This window comes from Zeus faber, assembly GCF_960531495.2.
Source record: "Zeus faber genome assembly, chromosome: 18".
Classification (NCBI taxonomy): Eukaryota; Metazoa; Chordata; class Actinopteri; order Zeiformes; family Zeidae; genus Zeus; species Zeus faber.
The window spans coordinates 25,804,028-25,824,066 of record NC_137210.1 but is presented as its reverse complement, the minus strand read 5'-3'; the positions used below and the strand labels follow the sequence as shown (position 1 = coordinate 25,824,066).

The 20,039-nt window shown below is 47.2% G+C and overlaps 1 protein-coding gene across 1 annotated transcript in view; it reads left to right on the top strand.

The window, feature by feature from the left end:
* Positions 1 to 20,039, top strand: part of gli2a (GLI family zinc finger 2a) — a 91,573-nt gene that overhangs the window by 5,189 nt on the left and 66,345 nt on the right. The window contains exon 2 of the mRNA XM_080019365.1: positions 10,705 to 10,835. Within this exon, the coding sequence (XP_079875491.1) occupies positions 10,721 to 10,835 (115 nt within the window). The 5' untranslated portion in view covers positions 10,705 to 10,720. The remainder of the gene's footprint in view (positions 1 to 10,704; positions 10,836 to 20,039) is intronic.

The following is a 20,039-nucleotide window of genomic DNA, read 5'->3' as shown; positions in this document are numbered from 1 at the left end:
AGGAAATGGGTTTGCCTTGGCAGACTGTATTCCTAGGTCCCTCCACGTCATGCCGCCGCGTCTAAATATCTTTTCGTGAATGTCTGAGCCGTCCCCCTTACCAAGCTTTCAACACAGATCCTGCAAACCACCGCATCCCACTCCGGCAAATAAAAAAATAGAAACTGCAAGGCCACTGCCAGGATAACAAAGTAATCACCTCAGAACCTCTCCTAGGGCGGAAAGGCTGAAATTCTAAACAGATTCATTTCTGTATACAGTTTACACCATATGATGTACGACGTGTCATCACCAGCATGGTAAAAAGAGATCCCCCTCCACTCGCACGCTGGCTGAACTCCTCACAGACACCAAGAGTCCAGTACTGACTCATCGGAAACCAGGTTCCCCCGAAAGCATTTCAGCAGTAACATCATTATTGTCCATCGGCTTACAATGGAACAATGGTGGATCCGACTCTTTTGGTTCTTTTGGGAAATCCTGCCCAGGTCGCCAAAGGTCATCAGAAGTCAGTAGAAGGTGGGGTCAGGGGTGGTCACACTGGCTTTATTATCCGTATTGCAATGTGAGCTAGTCAGGTTGGGCTTGAGATGCTCTCCACTCCAAAGAGTGTCAAGTCCCTCTTTTCTTTGGCTTTTAGTTTGTGGTTTTTTTTTTTTCAACCCTCTTATTTGGCATCTTGTAAATGACTGGGTTGTGGAACTGTCGTACAAGGCACGCCCCGCCTCTGTCTTCCCAGTGGCTTCAGCAAAATGCAGACACATTGGATGGTAAACTTGCCTAAGTGTTTTTCCGCTTTCACTGTGAACTAAATGACAGACCGCGACTGAAAATTGTTTACCTCCTTTCAACGGTTTAGCTCTGTGCCAGTGCCACTGCCACAACTGAGGAGTTTTGGGGTCAAGGGGGCACGGAGCAGCAAGAGAGGTTGAGTTCGGAGAAAGCTATGTGTTCCAGGAGTACGGGGGGAAAGAAAGGGGGAGTGAGGGAGCGAGGAGATTGAAAGATGGTGAGAAAGAGAAAGAGAACATGACATTACAAATCTCAGTGGTTAATTAACCTGTGGTGGAGTGGCAGGATGATCCACTGTTCCTGGCTTCATGGATGGGGCTGCCAGGAGGAGAGGGATCACGATTACCCATCACAGTATCATCACCACTTCCTCAGCGAGAACTGAGTCGGGCTTCTCTTCTCCCTCCTTCAGTCTGTTCTCTTTGGATGGACTGACACGGTCGCACAAACAATGGCGTATTGTCTCCCGTGTTTGCCACAGGCCCTAATCTGATGCAGAAGCAGGGATCAGGTCCATGCAGAGGCCGCCGGCGACGCAGTCACACTGCAAACTCCACAGATGTGAAGACGAGTGGGAGGGATCTGTTTGTGCTCCTAACTGTGGGGTTCGTGCAGGGTGGGGAGAGGGCAGGAGGTTTGCAAGTTATGATTTACGCCACGGGCCCTCCCATGGTTACAAAGTCGACGCAGCCTCAAGGGCAGGGCGGTTGGGCGCCTCTTCTTACGTTTCCATACTATGGGAGATATTAGCTTCCAAATAACTTGGACTCAATGCCAGGCCACAGTCTCCGCTGAGATAGAAGCCGGAGACGAGAAGAGAGAGAGAGAAAGAGAGAAAAGAAAGAGAGAGAGTGAGAGAGTGGCAGTCGAGCGCAGCTATGGAGACATGTGGTTGTCTTTAGCGACTAGCTCTGTTCCCTTTCCCTCCAAGTCTGGTGCTGTCATCGGCCTCTCTCGCTCTCTCTCTTTTTCTGGCTCAGGGCCAATGTGAGGCTCACTCATGTTTTGTAATCAACTCATTAGAGGGAAGGCAGGATGAAATGACGGCCTTGCAGTGTTGGCCCCACGGGCCGGGGCCATCTTTGTCCTCTGTGGATTTTGCACGCAAGGCTCTGCATCCGCGCAGTCCTGAACTGCCAGCATCACCGACAGGTGGCCGGGGCACAGCACCGCATTCTAGATATAAATGCTATGTGAGGATTACAGGATGAGAGTGAGGAAAGGCTGTCAACGAGAGAGAGGAATATGAAGTGCTCCAGAATCAAGCCACCAATTTGACAGCCACGTTCTGTACTCCCAGAATGCTGAATGGTCGCTTCCTGCCAGGAACATGACGTGACAAAACAGCGTGACCGGTCTTGTGTTTTTTAAAGTCTCTCTATGCCCACTTGCAGGTGTCATGTGTTTGATGTGAGTGTCTAGAGTAGTCACATCACCTTTGCGGGGCGCTTTGACAGCTGCTGCACTATTTTGACCCCACAAGCAGACACCGGCATCTCCAGCAATGTGGAGACTGGGGGTCTGCTGGGCTCAGCGGCAGACCCCCGGGAGGTGAACCAGGTGGCCAGAGCCGTGCCAGCAATGCAGATTCTAGATTATATAAAAGATTTGAAGCGCGTCGTGATGAGCGGGGGAACTCATGGTGGAAGTTCAACTGTAGTGAAACTCGAGCACTTTAGTTTGCGGACAACTCTTGATTCGATGGCATGTCTGCGATCACATTCACACACATGAGAGAAATCTACGCAGCCTAAGTAGTTGCTGGAGTTATTGACAGCTGAAGCAGTGGAGAGTGAGTGCTAACAACACATTTAGGATCAATGACCCGGGCCAAATGCCAGAAGCTTCAGAGAGGAAGCCACGTTGACTCAGCACCGTGCAATGTGGCACCAGGGACATCTGTGTCTCGGTCCTGGGGAAGGAGCTCCTGAGCAAACAACCCCCTCCGCTCACTTGACACCGCCGAGATCCTGAACACACGCAGGAACGCGCACGTCTTTACACGCGCAACCACACACACATTATCACAATACAGGGATATAATGCAAAACGCCCACTCACTCACTTTGCTTCACATTCAGCCCAAATGTTTTCACATCGAACATAAAATCCTTGCTTTGGAGTCGTTGGATCTACATTAAAAAAAAAAATGCCTTAATTTGGTCGACCTATATATCTTTGGAGTTTTCACCATACAATTTAAACTTCCCTTTCTCAATTTTTAGTGCAGAAAATGTAAAACAAATCTAAAGGTTTAACAGATTTTTAATTTATCAAATAAATCAGTGAATCAAATTTTGACAGTGAAGGTGGATTTGAGATGTGTACACACCTTACTTATTATGTGTATTACAATTTCAGTGGAGTCTGCCTAGTACACAGGGGGTACACAACATGCAGTGTATGTATATGCAGTATGTATATTCCTCTTGCTGGTAATTTACTGTGTACATGACTCTTCATCATCAGAAACTTCTCGGCGTCGACTGTATGTACGTTGCGCGAAAAAGTGAATTTGATCCCGACGGCTCTCTAAACAGAAGTGAGAAACCAAACCAAACTGCTGGAATTCCTCCTCCCCGCATGGGATCGTGTGTTGGCTGTGAGCTCCACATCTGTTTTCTATTGGCTGGGGGGGAGACAAAGAGATCAACCACAGGATATTGCCTTTACTAGCAGGAAAGGTCAGGTTGGAGGGGGTTGGAGGGGGCTGGGCTGTGGACACATCCACATGGCTTGTATCTGTCCTTTCAGAATGCCTGTTTTATGAGCTCCATTGTTTTGCCCTTCTCTGACTTGTTCATTAGTTTGGGAACCCCGTGGCCTTGTTCGAAATTTCAGGGGAATTGAAGAGCGCAATGGTTTTCGGATTCGCTGTTGCCAAGAGGATCTGGAATTAGCTTGGAAATCCATGAAATCCTATTTGAACCCACAGGTTAACGTCGCCCCAAAGCAGGTTTTGTAAGCCGCTGAACCTATTCTTAACATTTCTAGCCACTTCACCTATGGATCCCTCGCCGGCTGGTTATGGCTACCTTTTGAGAGCGTATTATGGCAATACCCTCCTTCCCGCTTGAGCGACCAGAATCTATACATGTGTGACGGGCCATACTGATGTTGTTTCAACCTCAGAAACCACCTCAGAATCAGTCTAATGGTCAAAGCGTTGCTGCGAGAGATCTGGCTGCTTGCTGCGTGACCTCTCAGGCCTAAACTTCAAAGCCTCGGAGGGAGACGTCTCTAACAGGACAAGTGATTCAGGCACGGAGAATGTGCCTCAGTCTAAACTTGTCTGGTTTTAAAGGTCTCTGTAATGTGCCATCCATTAAACTGCGCCATCTACAAGACAAAACATCTCCACTCTCTTATACATTACATTTCTGGCAATGTGCTTTGATTGAAAAGTGAAATGTAGGAGTGAATTGATTTGAGACCTTAAGATTCATCCTCAAAAACTGGAAAATCTCAGTTGTTTGTTAACTTCAGAATACAATGGCAGTGCTTTTCCACCAGTCAAACAGAGCTCTATCAATTTAGAAGCAGCCATGTTGAACTTAGGGGGACAGTATCAGATAACAGATATGATACCAGATCAACCCTTCTCACCCTTTCGGAACAGAATGCCATTGTGTGCTCCCTTTCCCCAGATGAAATAGGTTTAAAAGGTAGAATTGAATGGAGGAATAAAGTGCAAATGGATGGAAAAGTCAAATCTTTATTTAAATTTGCTGTTCTCCATTTGTTTCGGAAAGCTTCACCAGCCAAATTCAACTCAATACTATACGACACAACAACTGTAAAGGATCTGTTCAGTTCCCCAGAAAGCTCCTCCTCAGTTATCTTTACCTCATCCTGCCCTCATCAACTTGATATTTTTGAATTCTCCACACCCCTATATAATGCAGTCATTGAATAGCTGTAGTGTACAAATGATGGAAGTAGCAGTAGTGTGCTTTTTCCACTGGCTTCTACCATTTGGCCGTCAGGTAAGGTAGCAACGCAGACAAAAATATGAACAGAGTTCATATTTTTCGAGCGAAGCATCTGTTATGTGAAAGCAGCTCTCGTGCTCAGAACGTTTTGGCTACGTTTAAATTAAAGGTTTTCTCGTGAAACTGTCACAGAGTCTTGGATTAGGTCTGACCCCAGTGGTTAGGGTTGGCCTTGTGAGGGGAAAAACAGCTGTATTTTGTCTGAATTAAGCCAGGAACTTTCTGAATCTGGATATAGGTTGGGACTTTGGGGAGGTTTGTAGCTGCATGACTATGGTCACTCCCACGGAAAGATCCTACATAGACCATTCACAGCTACCCCCGCCCCTCGCCTCCACCTGTCCACCTGTGCATTGAAACAATGGCCCTTGCATTCCTTTTAAATTAGTTGAGCGTAGGGTTGTTGAGCCGCAGGCCTGCAGCTGGGAAAATAATAGTCGTTGGAGAGCTCTTTTTTGTATAACACAATATCCGCCAGAAATTATGCAGATTGCTCTTGGTAACTTTATGAGCTCAAACTCTAAAAGCCTGAGCCACATTAAACAACTCAAGTCATGTCAAGTGGTATGGGTTCGTCCTCACACATTTCCCAACCACAGTAATGCAATAAGGAAGAGCACTGAACTACACCGATGTGAACTGAGGTATTATCGGTGACAATCAAAACCTGTGATCACAAAAACATCTCCGACATATCGCCAAAAATCAGACGACGGCGATATCACATTTCAGACTTAAGACAGAAGTATGCAAAAAGGAGATGGTATTTTGGCTCTGGGTGGTGATGATGTTAACTCCTGTCTGAAACCAGAGCAGAGAGTTGTGCAGATGGCATAGGGGCATCAGACCGGTGGCCCTTCATCCTCCTAGTTCTCCCACCTGGCTGGAGATGGTGTGTAGGTTTGAGCATGTGTCTGCATGTACATTTATGTGTTTGTGTGTTGCCAGGAAAAGGATCATACCAGCATAAGTATCCCACTGTGACTCAGATAGGAAGGGAGACAGTAAGACAGACAGACAGAAGGAGGTTGGAGATCCTCGGGATGAGAAGACCTCTTTTGATGTCTGTTTGCATTCCACTCTGTGTTGGTGAAAGCGGAGCTGTCCAACGGTAGTGGAGGAGAGGAGCACTTGAAACTGAACGAGGCGCTAAGCAAAACACGCATTGAGTCCCATAACAAAAAGATGTGAGAGAGAGAGAGAGAGAGAGAGAGAGAGAGAGAGAGAGAGAGATGGGGGAAATGAAATGCAGAAGTCAGGGAGAGACTTTGGAAGGTGGAGGAAATGGCCATTGAGGAGAGTCAGTAAGACAGCGGGTTGCAAGAAAGAAAGAAAGACAAAAAGAAAGAAAGAAATGGACAGACAGAAACAAACAAACAAAGAAGGGAGAAAGGTGGTGCCTCGGCGTGGTGAAGTGGCGTGTCCCGTTAATCCTTCCCAGTGCTCGCTGGCAGGGGAAAAGTCAGGACGAGCGTGAGGAGGACAAGAGTTTGTGATCTCTCAGCCCTCCTCTCCAATCAGTTTCCACTGTGTTTACATTTAGAGCCCTCCGCTTTCCAACCTCTCAGCTGGAATTCACTTTTTCTTTCTCAAGTGGGTAGTTTCTGCCTTTCGGGCGCTTGGCCGATGAGAATAGATGCGTGCGTGCCCATGAACATAATGGAACAAGTTGCGAATTGGATAAAATGTACAGCTTAGTAAATGTTTGACTTCCTGTATAATTAGGATAATTATGCAGTTCGAAAACATTTAGGACACATTCATTTAGTTCAGTTTCTTCCAGCCAAGTTGAATAGATTGACATACACACAATTCTTCAAGTCTTCAATGTACAACCTAAAGGGGACCTGTTACAAAAAACTCCCTTTGTCCCTTTGTTTCAGAAAATGTGGTGAAATAAGCCATTCAGATTTGCAGCCCTGATCTACGTCATTTAGCATTAGAACCATCCTCCATCTGAGTCTAACTCCACCCACGGCTGGAGAAATAACACAGAGAATAACAAACGCCGGTGGGAAGACCAGCACAAATATTTAAAAAAGATGAGGAATTAATACTAACTGCCCGTGAGGAAACTGCATACGATGGAAATTCAAGTATTTAAAAAATAATTCTGCCATGTGTTCCTTTCTAAAAGAAAAAAAAATATATATATATAAATATATAGGCGGAAGGATGCAGCGCCCGATCCACTGTGTTTCCCCAAACAAAAGAAATAAAAATTGTGTTTTTATTGTAAATGTATTTTTTTTTTCCTGACGTTTAGATGAAACCAAAAATCCCAGCGCGTGGTGTCTCCCACAAGCTTGCAGAACGGCAACGAAAGAAACAAACTTTTAAACGAGACCTCGTAGATCAAATATGAGTGAAGATTCAGCAACTGGATTGATTTATTTCTCACCTCAAATTTGTTCAGAGACAGATTTTGGTGTAATGATACAGGGAAATCAGTGAATGTTTATGGAGTAAATGGAACCCCAAAGTGAAGCCCAAACCCCATTGGCTCACAGAACTCGGGGCCCCAGGGGAGTGGCTCCCCCTGTTGCAACAGTCCGTCGAGAACAGGATAGGTTTAGAGGCATGTTAGAATGGCTGGAATGCATAATCTCAGTGGTATTTCTCGTAAAAAATACTTCAAAGACATATTTTGGGGAGCTCAGAGACCTATGTATATGTAAAAAGGAGCATAATATGTCCTCTCTAACAAACTGATCCATCGAAACATAACTGCAGCTGCTTTCTTAGCGGTTTTCTGCTGGACTTCTCTGCGAAGACGCATTTCTCGGTGGGTTGCAATTTGTGTGCTAACATTGGACTGATGGGTGCGGAACATATCCTGCAGATCCTACGCTTTACTAGAGATGGTTCATCATGCACAGCCCATTCAAGTGCTACAGTCTAGTGCCTTTTCCACTGACTTCCGCTGGCTGTATTTTTCAATATGTGCCCAACTAGTTAGCTTTACAACATTTTCAGTCATGATAACATTTTCACTATTTGAGGCCAGTCCTACCTTTAATCCTGACAAGGAGATCACATAATAGCTAAGAAATCTCTAATTTGGGCCTGCAATATGCAGAGCAGAATTGCTAGAACTGTAGTTCAGTCTCAAGTTAGTGTTCAAAGACAATAATTCCACCAAATCGTAAGAAACAGGCAATAGGCACGTGAATTTCTGCAGTGTGTGTGTGTGTGTGTGTGTGCGTGCGTGTGTGTGTGTGCGCACCCGATTGTTTTGTAAGACGGGGTAATCCTGTCTTGCACTCCCGCCTGTGGTCACATGGTATGGGAGGGCTGTGGGCTCGGGGCGGGTGGGGAGGGCAGGGGGGGGGCGGACGCCTGATCCTGTTCGCGCTGCAGTGAGCTGTCCAACCAACCAGAAGATGAGAAAAGAAGTGCACCCTTCTTGTTTGTTCGCCTTTGGCCCATGCCATCTGTCCGCCTGGTTACTGACACCTGTACCATCCTGTCAGAGCCGGGGCCTCGCTGTCACTGGGGGCATCATAGGTCGGGCCTACAGGGAGCTGTGGGGGCGGGGTGCTAATGTAACAGCTTTAAAGAACGCGGGGCTGTAATGGTGCAGGGAGGGGAGGGGTGGGGGGTACATTAGGGTGAAACCGGGGCCACTTCTGAGGAATGAACTCAAACCTACTGTACCATTTTCATGTAAATGTCTTATGCGTTGCAACTCGCTTGTGCTGCTTGCTAATCGTAGGGAGAGCAAGGACCAAGCTCGCCGCACCAAGCAGGTCATCATGTGGCACGTGTTCTTCAAACCCATTCCACCAATTAATGGCTGTTTTTCATGGCAAGGCGAAAGGACTTTTACAGGTGCTCGTGTCCAACAATTATCTTGGGCCAAACTATTGGTCTGAGAAACTGAGGTAATTGGGAAGTAAATAGTTGGCACGCTGTAAAGGCAAGGAAACAGCTCTTAATGTGGTGCCAGATGTTCATCAAACCAGGATGTTGACTGGGGGATTCCTGCTCCTCTTAAAAAAGGTTGTGCTGCTTGGAAAGCTGAAACCATTGCTGTGAGCTCTAGGGTGCATTTAAGCACTAATATGAGAAGTCCTTATCATGGGCAACCGGTTCACTGCCCAAAAAAAAAAAACTGGCTTTAGCAAAAAGCAGGATAAGATGTCCATTAAAGAAAACATTAAATTCTATCACTGAGGTGATGTCACGATGATGGAGTTCTCAGACACAAGGTGCCGAGCTGGCAGGCTCCATGGCTTTTTTCTGGCACCAGAAAAAAAGGAGAAACAGATGCAGCTTAAACCTGTTAGTCGCCCACCTCTAATCGGCTTACCCTGGCTCAGTGACAGGCGACTGGCACCTTTGAAGGGGCACAGACATGGCCGCTGGTCTGCACACCTCCCAAAAGAGGACGACATGTTGGATATCCACATGAAACCAAAGCAGCACTTCACACTTTAAGCTAGCACCAAAATATTTGCTGATATTTGTGGCATGTATACACTGTATGTTCCCACACCGCGCCTTAATGACTTCTTAATTCTTTACGTCACTCTATTTTGTGCCAACAACATTTGAGACCATAAACTGGAGCAGTTTCCCTGACGGCAGGTGAAATGAATTTGGTTAATGTTGCGATGGTGTTTGTGTCTTTTGGATCAGAGTCAGGTCATAAACACGTTTCTTTTATAGGATTTTAGTCTCTTCAGACCGCCAAATTCATTATTTGCCGTGTTTTCATGGAGATGTACTCAACTGACTTCCCCTGAGTGCCAACAGGTGCATGGACAGAACTGGAGTGAGTAATCGTAATGTTCATCAACCATTCAGATGCTTTACCGTGGTCCTGTTTTGAGTTAAATACTTGGTGTCTGTTTTCCACACAAAAGGAAAATTTAAAAAGTAATTTCCGAGAGATACAGACTTCCCCATAGACACCGACATTTGGCATTTCACAGCTTTTGCCCTCATGTCCTTTCACTCGCTTGGCTGTCAAACACACACCCATTTTCTCGACAAGACTGGAGAACAGCAACATGGCTAATGCCGCGACCGCAAGTTGGTGGGAGATTCGCGGAACAACCTCCCCCCCCGCGCCCGAGACCGCGGCTTGTTTGCCCTCTGCAGAGGATGATCTTGTAGGTCCCGCTAAGTCAAACAAGTGGCACGTTGCCAAGTCATCGAGCCATTCACACCGAAGTGAGAGGCTATTGACACAGGCAGCGCGGCCGAAACCACGGAGCTAAGAGCCGCGCGCGTTTACAATTGAAAATAGAGGGGCACTGTGCCCTCCTCACGTCAAACTGAGAAACCCCTGTGTGTGTCTAGGTCCCGACCTCACTTTAGTTACACGACAGAATAAATACGTATGGATAAATTACAGCGTAGACACACATTGTAACAGGCTTCCTTCAGTACATTATTAGGCCTGCTGCGGTTGTTAACCAAACAGAATATAATGAGATCTAAATGCTTTTTGTCTTTGCTGCTAACGACAATTCAATAAATGTTTCCATTGAAGGTTTATTAGGGTTGTGTCACACTAATAAAGAGCAACTTCAAAAGTATTGCAAATTTGAAATGCTAAATTTAGTTTGGAGGAAAGGGAGCCCAGTCTGCGAAGACATGCGAGATGATGTAATGGCCCCAGACGGCTTTGGTCTTTGTCTCGTCGTGCCGCAGCACTTGGCAGCGGCTCCAGCTCAGGAAGTGGCTGGTTCATTTCAGGGATTTTGGGCACTTTTAATGCTGAAAAAGCATTCAGGGGATTCATTCCATAGTTACACAAACTCCGAATTAGCTGTGCACACACAGTGTGGAGAATTTGCTGGTTCGCTCGCCGGAGAGAATTTTCGGTTCCTGCAAAATCATGCCTCGCCCATTTCCTTCCGATGCTGAACCACTGTCTAACCTGTGTCCTCTCTTTATCTTCTCACAATAGATTTAAAATTAGCGACATGGAGACCTCAGCTCCTACCGCCACAGAGAAGAAGGAGTGCAAGGGATCCGCTCTGGATGGAAGCAGTTTCTCTGAGCTCCCCAAGAAGCCCTCTCCGACCACTCTCACCAGGGGTAGGCTCCTTCACACTAACACTCTCCTCAAATATGTTCACACCAGCTGTTTGAGAATGCAATGGGGTTGGATAAAAAGTTTGTGACAACAAGTAGAAGCAGCAACATAAAACTGTTATGATGCTCTGCAATTTGGAAATTACAGTGAACACAGGTTACCGTATCCATATTGGATTGCTGCTTGACTGTAGGATATATTCACAGACTGAATCTGCCAATATAGAGGAATTTGATGACATCCTTAAACCTGTGAAACCCAGAACTATTATACTACGCTTCCAACCTAAGTTTTTCCTATAGCACTATTTCAGCACCGGTAGTTGTAGTAAACCAGAATGTTGTGGCTATTCACAGCAGCCGGTGGGTGGCACATGAAAAGACTTTGGCCTGGAGATGGGGGGCTGTGTGCTTCTGAGATGTCAGAGAATGGGTGATGAAAAAAATGCTATAATGAGGTCGAAAGACCTTGTTCTCACCTCCCGAGTGTAAACTTCATGAATTACTAAAAACGGCTGGCATACCAGTGGACGGACATAGTGTATCATAGGCCTGTGATACAGGCGAGGCAGGGAGGAGTGGGGCACCTTTGAAATGCTAACGAGATGTCATATGACATTGTGGCGTTAGCAATACCGCGGCTTAATGATGGGCTTGGTGGCCTGCCATGAGCAGAGCCATGAGCGGAGCCATGAGCGGAGCCATGAGCGTTAATTGTTTAGGGATGCGGGGTGAGAAACTAGGACGTTTGTGCCGTGCCCTTGCTGGCACCTCCACAAAGAGGCCAGAAGTTTTTCAAACAAGGGGAAAAAAAAAATGAAGGGAACATCCCACTTGCCATCAGTTGAATTATTCAGTCTATCACAGAATTATGACCATTGTGTCATGTAGGTCGCGGGCGTCGGATTTTCTTGCCCAGTTGGAAGAAAAAAGCAAACCAGTCGGAGAAACTGTCAGGACTCGTTTGCGAGTGTCCGGCCTGTGCGGCAGAAGGGAGGAGTGCCGGGTACGAGAGATATATACTGTATTAAGGGCTCATTACTTAAAGATGAGAGCTTGTGTTTTCATTAGTGAATGTGTGATGAAAACTCCCCATAACGAGGTTGGAGGACCTTGTTCTGGCCTCCGGGGGTACCAGTGTTATAAATTACTTACACCCTCTGCAGGGGAATGGCCGGTGGGCACCAAAACCCTGAAACCCCTCGGGGACAGACGCTGGCATGTTCTGAGGGGCTACTGTCGGAACACTGCGTTCACGCTATTTTACTGTTTAATGAAGGGCCTGGTGGCCTGCCATCACAAAGCTACACCCATCACTTTTACGCCGGCAGGAGAAAGTAGGACATTAGTATCCAGTATCCACATCATTAAATCGTTTTTAATGCTCTCCGTTTGTTTTTGAGTGTTAGATTTCTTTTCCTGTTTTATTTGTACTGCCCCCCCCCCCCATCAATATGCATGTGAGAGTCAGAATGTGGGGCGAGTGTGAATAAAACAACAAACTCTGGATCATCCTTTGTATAACATCGTGGAAGGACCAGTTTAGATACAGTATGTGCTCTGGTAACAGTTTTGAATCAAGTTGATACACTTAAAAGCACTTACATTCTGTCCAGGAATGACCCCTTTAGACTTTTACTGTAGTCAGACAGACAAAGCTAAACAGCACAACAGCAAACCCACAGCTCAACCTCAAACCGAAATATCCCTCAATACTGTCAGTGCTTGAAAACATGTTATGAATCTCTTATTTTGTCAGCTGACCATGAACGTGAGTCCATAACTTGGTTAATAGGAACCCACTTTGCTTGTGTTTCCTTGAGACATGCCTTTCCAAATTAAACTTGACTCTGTGAGTTAAAAGCCTCATGGTGGACTGCCTGGGCCTCGAACAATCTTACGTGGGACCAAAAAGACGGGGCTGGATGGCGGATAAAGAGGCAAAAGACTCATAGGCATAACAGAGCGGGTCACAGCGCGATACTAAAACGGACTGCCCCATCCGGGCCTTGTTAATGACTTTAAATGGGCGCGCACATCGGGTGTGACAGCCTGCATCTGTGCGTCAGCCGGGACAAGCTCCCACAGGCTCCAGCCCTGCAACCCGAACCCCCGGCTCTGGGATTTACGAGCCCTGTCTCTGGGCTTGTACTTTAGCGTGTCAGAGTAACATGTGTTCAGATCAGGTACCCCCTTCCAGGACTGTAAAACATCTCACAGTTTCAAAGGAAAAACTTGCGACCACCACCTCCACTACCCCCAACCTTCTCGACAACCACCTTCCCTGACACAAGCCCCTTATAAATTTGAATTACTTTGCTTCCAAGAGGATGGTTATATTCAAACATGTGACTAAACAAACAATCAAAGCAGTTATATTCCAATTGTGGGCAGGGGGATTTGAATATAACTTTTTTTTCTGTGTATTCAAATAATATCTTCAAATAATAAATTAACTCATTGGATAGAAAATAACGTATAGTGCCATAGACACACTCAAACGCATGTTTTTGGTGCAAGGATTTTGCCATTTTGCTGTTTAGATGCTTTTGACGAGTCTTTAGCGCTTAAGAGCTGCGTTAAATGTTTACTTCATTGCACATTTTTTATATCTGTTTTAGTTGTGCTAAAAACCACACCAGAAACCAGAATTCTATACTTCAACTTTGTACTTTACTTTTCAAGCTTGAAGTATTTTAAATAACAGGGTAAGCCAGTGTAAGGTACCATCCTTGAGAGCAATGGCCATTTCCTATCAAATAAAAATTAATTTGAATATTTATTTTAACTGTACAAAAGAAGCATGGTTCAGGTAAACACATTTAAAAGTAGTAACACGCCCCACCTTTAAACCTCCCTCAATCTCCCCACTCAACAGTACATGAGAGAGAGAGAACTTCAAACACAGCTGCCCAAACTGCAGTCTATCCTGAGTACATTTTGCCGGAGCCCATTTTTACACCATCACTCATTTTCCACCTTGACCGTACTGGGCCAGTGGAGCAGACACGCTGGGCTGGGCTACAGTCTGATTATCTCAGCCCGACCAGTACGTCATATACATCTTTCGAGAGAAGGAGCTTGGACGGAGCAGCGAGGCCTGAGAGCAAGAGAGATTGATGTGTTCCCGCATAGAGATCCACACCTTGCGCAGATAATTATCCACAGTCCTGATATATCTAAGGAGGTTGTCGGGGAGATGCAGCTACCGAACCCGCCTCACCTTTGTGAGCAGCCGGGGTCTTGTTTTTGATTCAGAGGAGCGCGACGGCGGGCCAAGATGAACGAGCGTGGAAAAGGTCTACGGATACAGCGCCACGTCGCTCCTCCTTTGCACACGTTTCTCCGTGAGAACAGATCAGCTGCCAGTCTGGCCGGAGCTGAGACAGATGAGGCGGGGGAGGAGCCTGTGTAATAAGGCTAGTTAGGAGTGGTGAGTGTGTTCGTGATAAGGAAGCCCAGTGTTAATCATGGCACGAGTCTTGGTGGACATGGAGGGTGAGTAATGGCGTTTTCGTCCCCCCCTCACCCCCCTAAAGGGTCTTCGCTCTGGTCGCAAGGTCTCTCTTTGGAAAAAGGCACCAGGGGGGTCACCGCGCCCCCTCCATTCTCCATACACACACCCTACCGGGCTGAGAAAAATGTCCCAGAGAAAAATAGACCCCCACCCCCACCTCCGCCACCTCCCTCCCCATCCGCAGGCCTACTCCAAAGCAACAGCCGCTAATCTTCCTGAGAAAGGAGATTTCTGCCTTTCTTTCTAGGCCCCTAAATGAGGCTCTTATGCCGCTGCTGTTCCACAGACCGAGGAAAGGGTTGTGGTGGGTGGGTGGGTGGGTGGGTATAGACGGTGGTGAAGTCTAGTATGGAGGCGGGGGTTGTGTTGGGGATTGGGGATGGGGGCTTGGCAGGGGCTGAGACCGTATTCACATGGGACCCCGGTGCCCCATCCGAGTTGAAATCCTCTCGAAGAAGTCGAGGAATTCGCCGCCCGCAGATCCCGTTGGAAACAACAGAGGTGCCGCTCTCCACGACGTCACCTCAGTAACTGTTCAGTGCACCGTGGCTGAGCTGGCCGCTTCCCACCTGTTCAGCACTCGCTTGAAACAATACAGTGCTGTCCGGAAGTCCTTATCAATATTCTCCCGTCTCTTTTGCTCTCTTTTTGCAACAACTAATAAACGGTTCGGCTGACTTGCCTGGGTGTTGACAAAAACGACCACAAAAAGACATCTTTCTCAGAAGCCAGTAGAATATTTTTATATCCCCTGTAGGCCACCGTGTTGCGAAAGAGTCGGGTCTATCCAGTGTCAGGAATTTCACAGCATATCAATAATTCTTCTCCTTAATACTTGATACTTGAGAAGAGCAGCGAGCAACAAGCTTACAGGAAAGGCCTATTGACTGGACACTGCGACGCCCCCCCACCCCACACACACAGGAACTCCACCGCTCTTCTCTGAGAAAGCCGAGCAGAGCAGGCCCGAGGCAGATAGCGTTCAATTTCTGTACCGGAACAACCAGAATTTCAGTTTATGTTCATATTTTCACAAATACTTCGGCCATCTTTGAGCCCACTGAGCGTAGACGGACGGATGGAAACGTCAGGAACATAAAGTTTGCTCTTCAGCTATTTTTTAAGTCATTTGACTTGACCTAATTCATTCGTAGCTTGCGGAGCTAGTCCTGCCAGACAACTCGACGGCGCCACACGCTTCCACGCCCTTATATGGGCCTGCCTCTTCAAGCAGCCAGTCCCTCCTGCTTTACCTGCTTTGCCGCCTGCTTTGCTTGCTGGCCTGCTGTGCTCCCTCCACCTCCCCTGCATCTACCTTTCGGGCTCTATTGGCTCTGTTCACCTCCCCAGGAGTGATGAGCGGTAGAGCCCAAACTCAAACGATGCAAAATAAATAAATCATAATTCAAATAACTAAATCTAACAGTTGTCTAACAGAACTATTCTCAATGTATTTTTTGGAATCCTTCCAAAACTCGTAACTTTTGTTAACTGCGTTGTCGTTAAATCAGCCAATGCCATTTGTTTCTATGCTGTGTTTGATGTTTTCATTAAAAATTTTGGCAGTGACTGTTAATTTGGGGGTCAAACAAGACCCCAATAAAACAACGTTGGCCAATGTGATCTTTCTAAGACTTATTTTCCCACTAGTTGCACGTTTTGGTCGTATCCGGACCCCAGTGATGGCTGTTGCATGTAGTTTATTCATAGGAGTCTAGGATCATATTTTCCACATATTGTGCTCTGAACAGCCCTTGTGTTTCCGCTACTTTATCGAAAATCACAGAAATCTGCCCATTTGAATCTGTCTGCTACCCACATGGAAACACTCAGAGAGAGAGAGGGAGACGGATAGAGAAAGAACGAGCTGCTATCAGTGATAAAGACGGAGGCACTTCCATCCATGGGTCTCTCTCTCTCTCTCTCTCTCTCTCTCTCTCTCTCTCTCTCTCTCTCTCTCTCTCTCTCTCTCTCTCTCTCTCTCTCTCTCTCTCTCTCTCTCTCTCTCTCTCTCTCTCTCTCTCTCTCTCTCTCTCTCTCTCTCTCTCTCTCTCTCTCTCTCTCTCTCTCTCTCTCTCTCTCTCTCTCTCTTCTAGAGTTTCACCCGGGGGACCGGCTGGCCAAGGCAGGATTTAAAGATTAGATATGCTAAGTGAAAGCAGAAGGGGACATCTTGTTTTTAGGTTTTCTTCCCCTGATTGCCGCGTTAAGGACCCCAAAACGCTGAGAAAGTTGCAGTTGTGTGGAAGTTGCCGAGCCTTAATGGCCGCCCGTTCGCTGGCCTACATTCAGTCGGAACATCCAAAACCTTTTCTTTTTTTTTTGGAGAGGGGTGTGTGTGTGGGGGGGTGGGGGGGGGGGGGGGGTTCTGCTTCAGAGAGCGGTATGAGAGCAACTGGCCACGAGAGCTTTGCATTTCCATGTATGTGTGTGTTTTTACATTTGGTTGAAAAAATGATTTTCTAAAGCAGCGGTCTCTCTCTCCCAGATCTCCAGATTCCTCTTCCTCTGTTTGTTTGAAAGGGCTCCGCGAAGAAAGGCCCTCGCTGAATCAAACCAACGGGGTTCAGAGGAATACTTAACCAGCCGAAAGCCTCTCCCCGGCTCCGGCCAAGGAAATCCACTGTATATGTTGCTGAATACTGAGGAGATTAGAACAAGGGGAAGATGAAGCGCTCTAATCTCGCGTTGATGGAGTGGCGGCGTCACAAGTTTTGACGGGTCCTGTTTGTTTGTTTTTTTGTTTTTTTTCTTTCTTTCCAGTTGTTGTTGATACACTCCGTTAAAATGCCGACTTCAACAGGACATCTCATCTCCAATCCAATCAAAATCCAAGGCGGTTTTCCTTTGAAATGGGGGAAAAAAAAAATTAAATGAAAACCTGTGTTCTGCCTGAAGCCGAACGGCTTGTTTTGAGAACCTTTGAATTCCGACAAAAATATTTCCTGAATTTATAGTTTTTGCCGTTTTGTTTTTTTTATCCCCCTCCCCCTTATTTTGCTTTGCAGTGTAAAGAGTCGTTTTTCAGATTGGGCGTTTGGAACGTCTCTCAAAACTGTCTGTTTCTATGGAACGCACCGGTCAAGGAAGGGGGAAAAGATATATAATAAATAAAACAGAGTACGCTTTGGGCAACGTCTTTGGACATAAATCTCTCTGTACAAGAGGAGGCGTGCGCGCGCACACACACACACACACACACACACACACACACACACACACACAAACACGGCCTAAAGACAACAACAAGATTCCTCGACACTTACTAGAACTGGGGAAAGACTTGGGAGCAATATATGGATGCTTTAGGGGATTACCCAAAACCCCGTCAGCCTCTCTCTATCCTTCCCTTTCCCTCCCTCTCTCTCACCCTCTCACTTTCTCCCTCTCCCCCCTTCTCCTGAAACGAATGCCTTTCCCAGCATGCACTGTGTAATCCTTGCCCCTGCCTCTAAGACGCTTCCTTCCTGTTTTGGGTTTGTTTTTTCGGCGGCTGATGGGAACCTTGTCTGGGACTCTCTCCCCGACCCCCAGACGGCGTTAAAAAAGAAGCGCTTTAAATAAAAGCCTCCCCGTAAAAAGGAAAAGGAGAATGAAATAAAAATAAAAACCCGTCGGTCGCCTTGAACCCGAACGTTGCGTCGTTAATATCCTTCAGCCTTTTTTTTATTTTATTTTTATTTTTTTTTTTAAAGGCCCGATGGCCGCTGGTGCGGCCCCAACACTCACAGTTCAAGGGAACCCTAACCCAAAATAAACGTCCGAGGAGCTCAGACATGGCGGCGAAACAAAAAGAATGTGTGCGAGGCGTAAACACAGGCGGGCGGCACTGGTGTAAACAGGGCCGGGGTCCTACGGCCGACTTAGCGCGGAGACGGGCGGCTTGCGGTCACACACTTCCACTCCTCGCACCCACACTGCTTCCTGCTGGGTTCCTTTCAGGGGCCTTCGGACACAGTTGTTGTCCCCCCCGCTTTGGCGGCAACTCAGTTGGAGCAACCGGGAAGGGTGGCTGAGCCACGCCGACACACGCATGTCTGGAGTCGGCGCTTGACGCTGTAAATAAGGCCTCGCACAGAGCTCGGCCCGCGGCGGAGAGCGAGCCGGTGCATCGCATGCTGAGGGGAAGGGAACATTCGGAGAAGGTTCTGGTCGTTACCATTTGAAGTTCTGGGTCCGGACACTCTGCTGCGGTGACTCAGGGAGAAGGGACCGGGAACAGGGACAATGGGGGGACTTTCGAAATTAAAGCCGTCCTGTAATTGTGTTGTGCGGTGTGTCGGCTAAAGAGAAGCCAGAGAGGAAATTGATTTTTGCCAACGCTCAAATTCCTCCCGGGTAAGTGGGCGGGGAAGCTGAGATGACGGTAATTACAGATCTAGGGTTTCACCAGCGCTGTTGTCCGGCCGCTCGCCGTGAGCATTTACCACTTGGGCTAATCGCAGGGACGTCGTGGTCACCTGACACAGCCGGCCGGCGGACCGTGAACAACCAGGCGGCGACTCGGGGTCAGAAGCTACGCTGAACCATCCCACACAGCGGTCAGTTCCTCAGCAGGGGTGGAGGAATTCCGTAAACATTGACAAAAAAATAAACTTTTACGATCCCCTCCCGCCTTTCCCTCCACTGCGGTCGCATCCCTCCCGCCCTTCCCAGGAGGGCGGACGCCGGTCCAGACGGAGCGTGCTGCCCGACACCAGCGCTCCGTCTCTCTCTCCGGGCGGCGTTCCAGCGACAGGACACAGACGGTTGTGCAGTAAACCGTGCGGCCGGCAAAAATAATCAGAAGAAGGTTGCCTGAGTAAATGCAGAGGACGCAGGCATAACAAAAAACAGAGCTCGCCGGTTTCCACGACACCTCCGCCGCACTGTGGGCAGGACAACGGGTTGGGGAAACACCCAGAAACCTAGAGGAACCATGGAGACCTTTTAACGTCGCAATGATTGGTCTATTACAGGATAGTGAGCGTCTTAATGGTGAGCATTTAAATGATGCTGAACAGGAGGAAAAAAAAAAAGCCTCAATTATAGACTAGATCCGACTGAATTCAAATATAGAACAGAACTACTGGAACAGTGATTCTCAACCTTTTCTTACATCAAGGACCCTCAATTTGATACGGATTAGGCTAGGGACCCTTTTTTGATAGGATTTAGACCCTGGGATCCAAATGTTTCTGGTAAGATATGATTTAGTCCAAACTTCCATTACTTACCTACCTGTTCTCTAGTGTGGGAGGTTACAGCGAAATGAGGACCCAAACAGTCAAAATTGTACATTCTTGAATGTCTTGTAAATGAAATAATGGTGACGTTTAACTGGTTGTAATTTTGCTGGGGACCCCCTGGAACCTCTCGAAGGACCTCCGAGGGGTCCCCGGACCCAACGAACGAGTACCGCTCTGCTAGAACATTCCACTGAAATAGAACAGAATACATTTACAAAACAAGTAAAAAGCGAGCTACACCAGACCAGATCAAATCAGTTCCATTTTGATCTGGTGGCTCACTTCCCCACTGTGAAGCTGTGATCCGCTTCAAAATACATTTTCTCCGTCATTCCAGAGCGAGCGCGTGCGTGCGTTTGAGTCGAGGCCTCTGCGAAAAAGTCTCTTCGGAACCGCGCTGCCATTAGTTACGCTACTCTATAATCACAGCAAAAGCCTGTCCTAAGTCCCCCGTACGTTGTC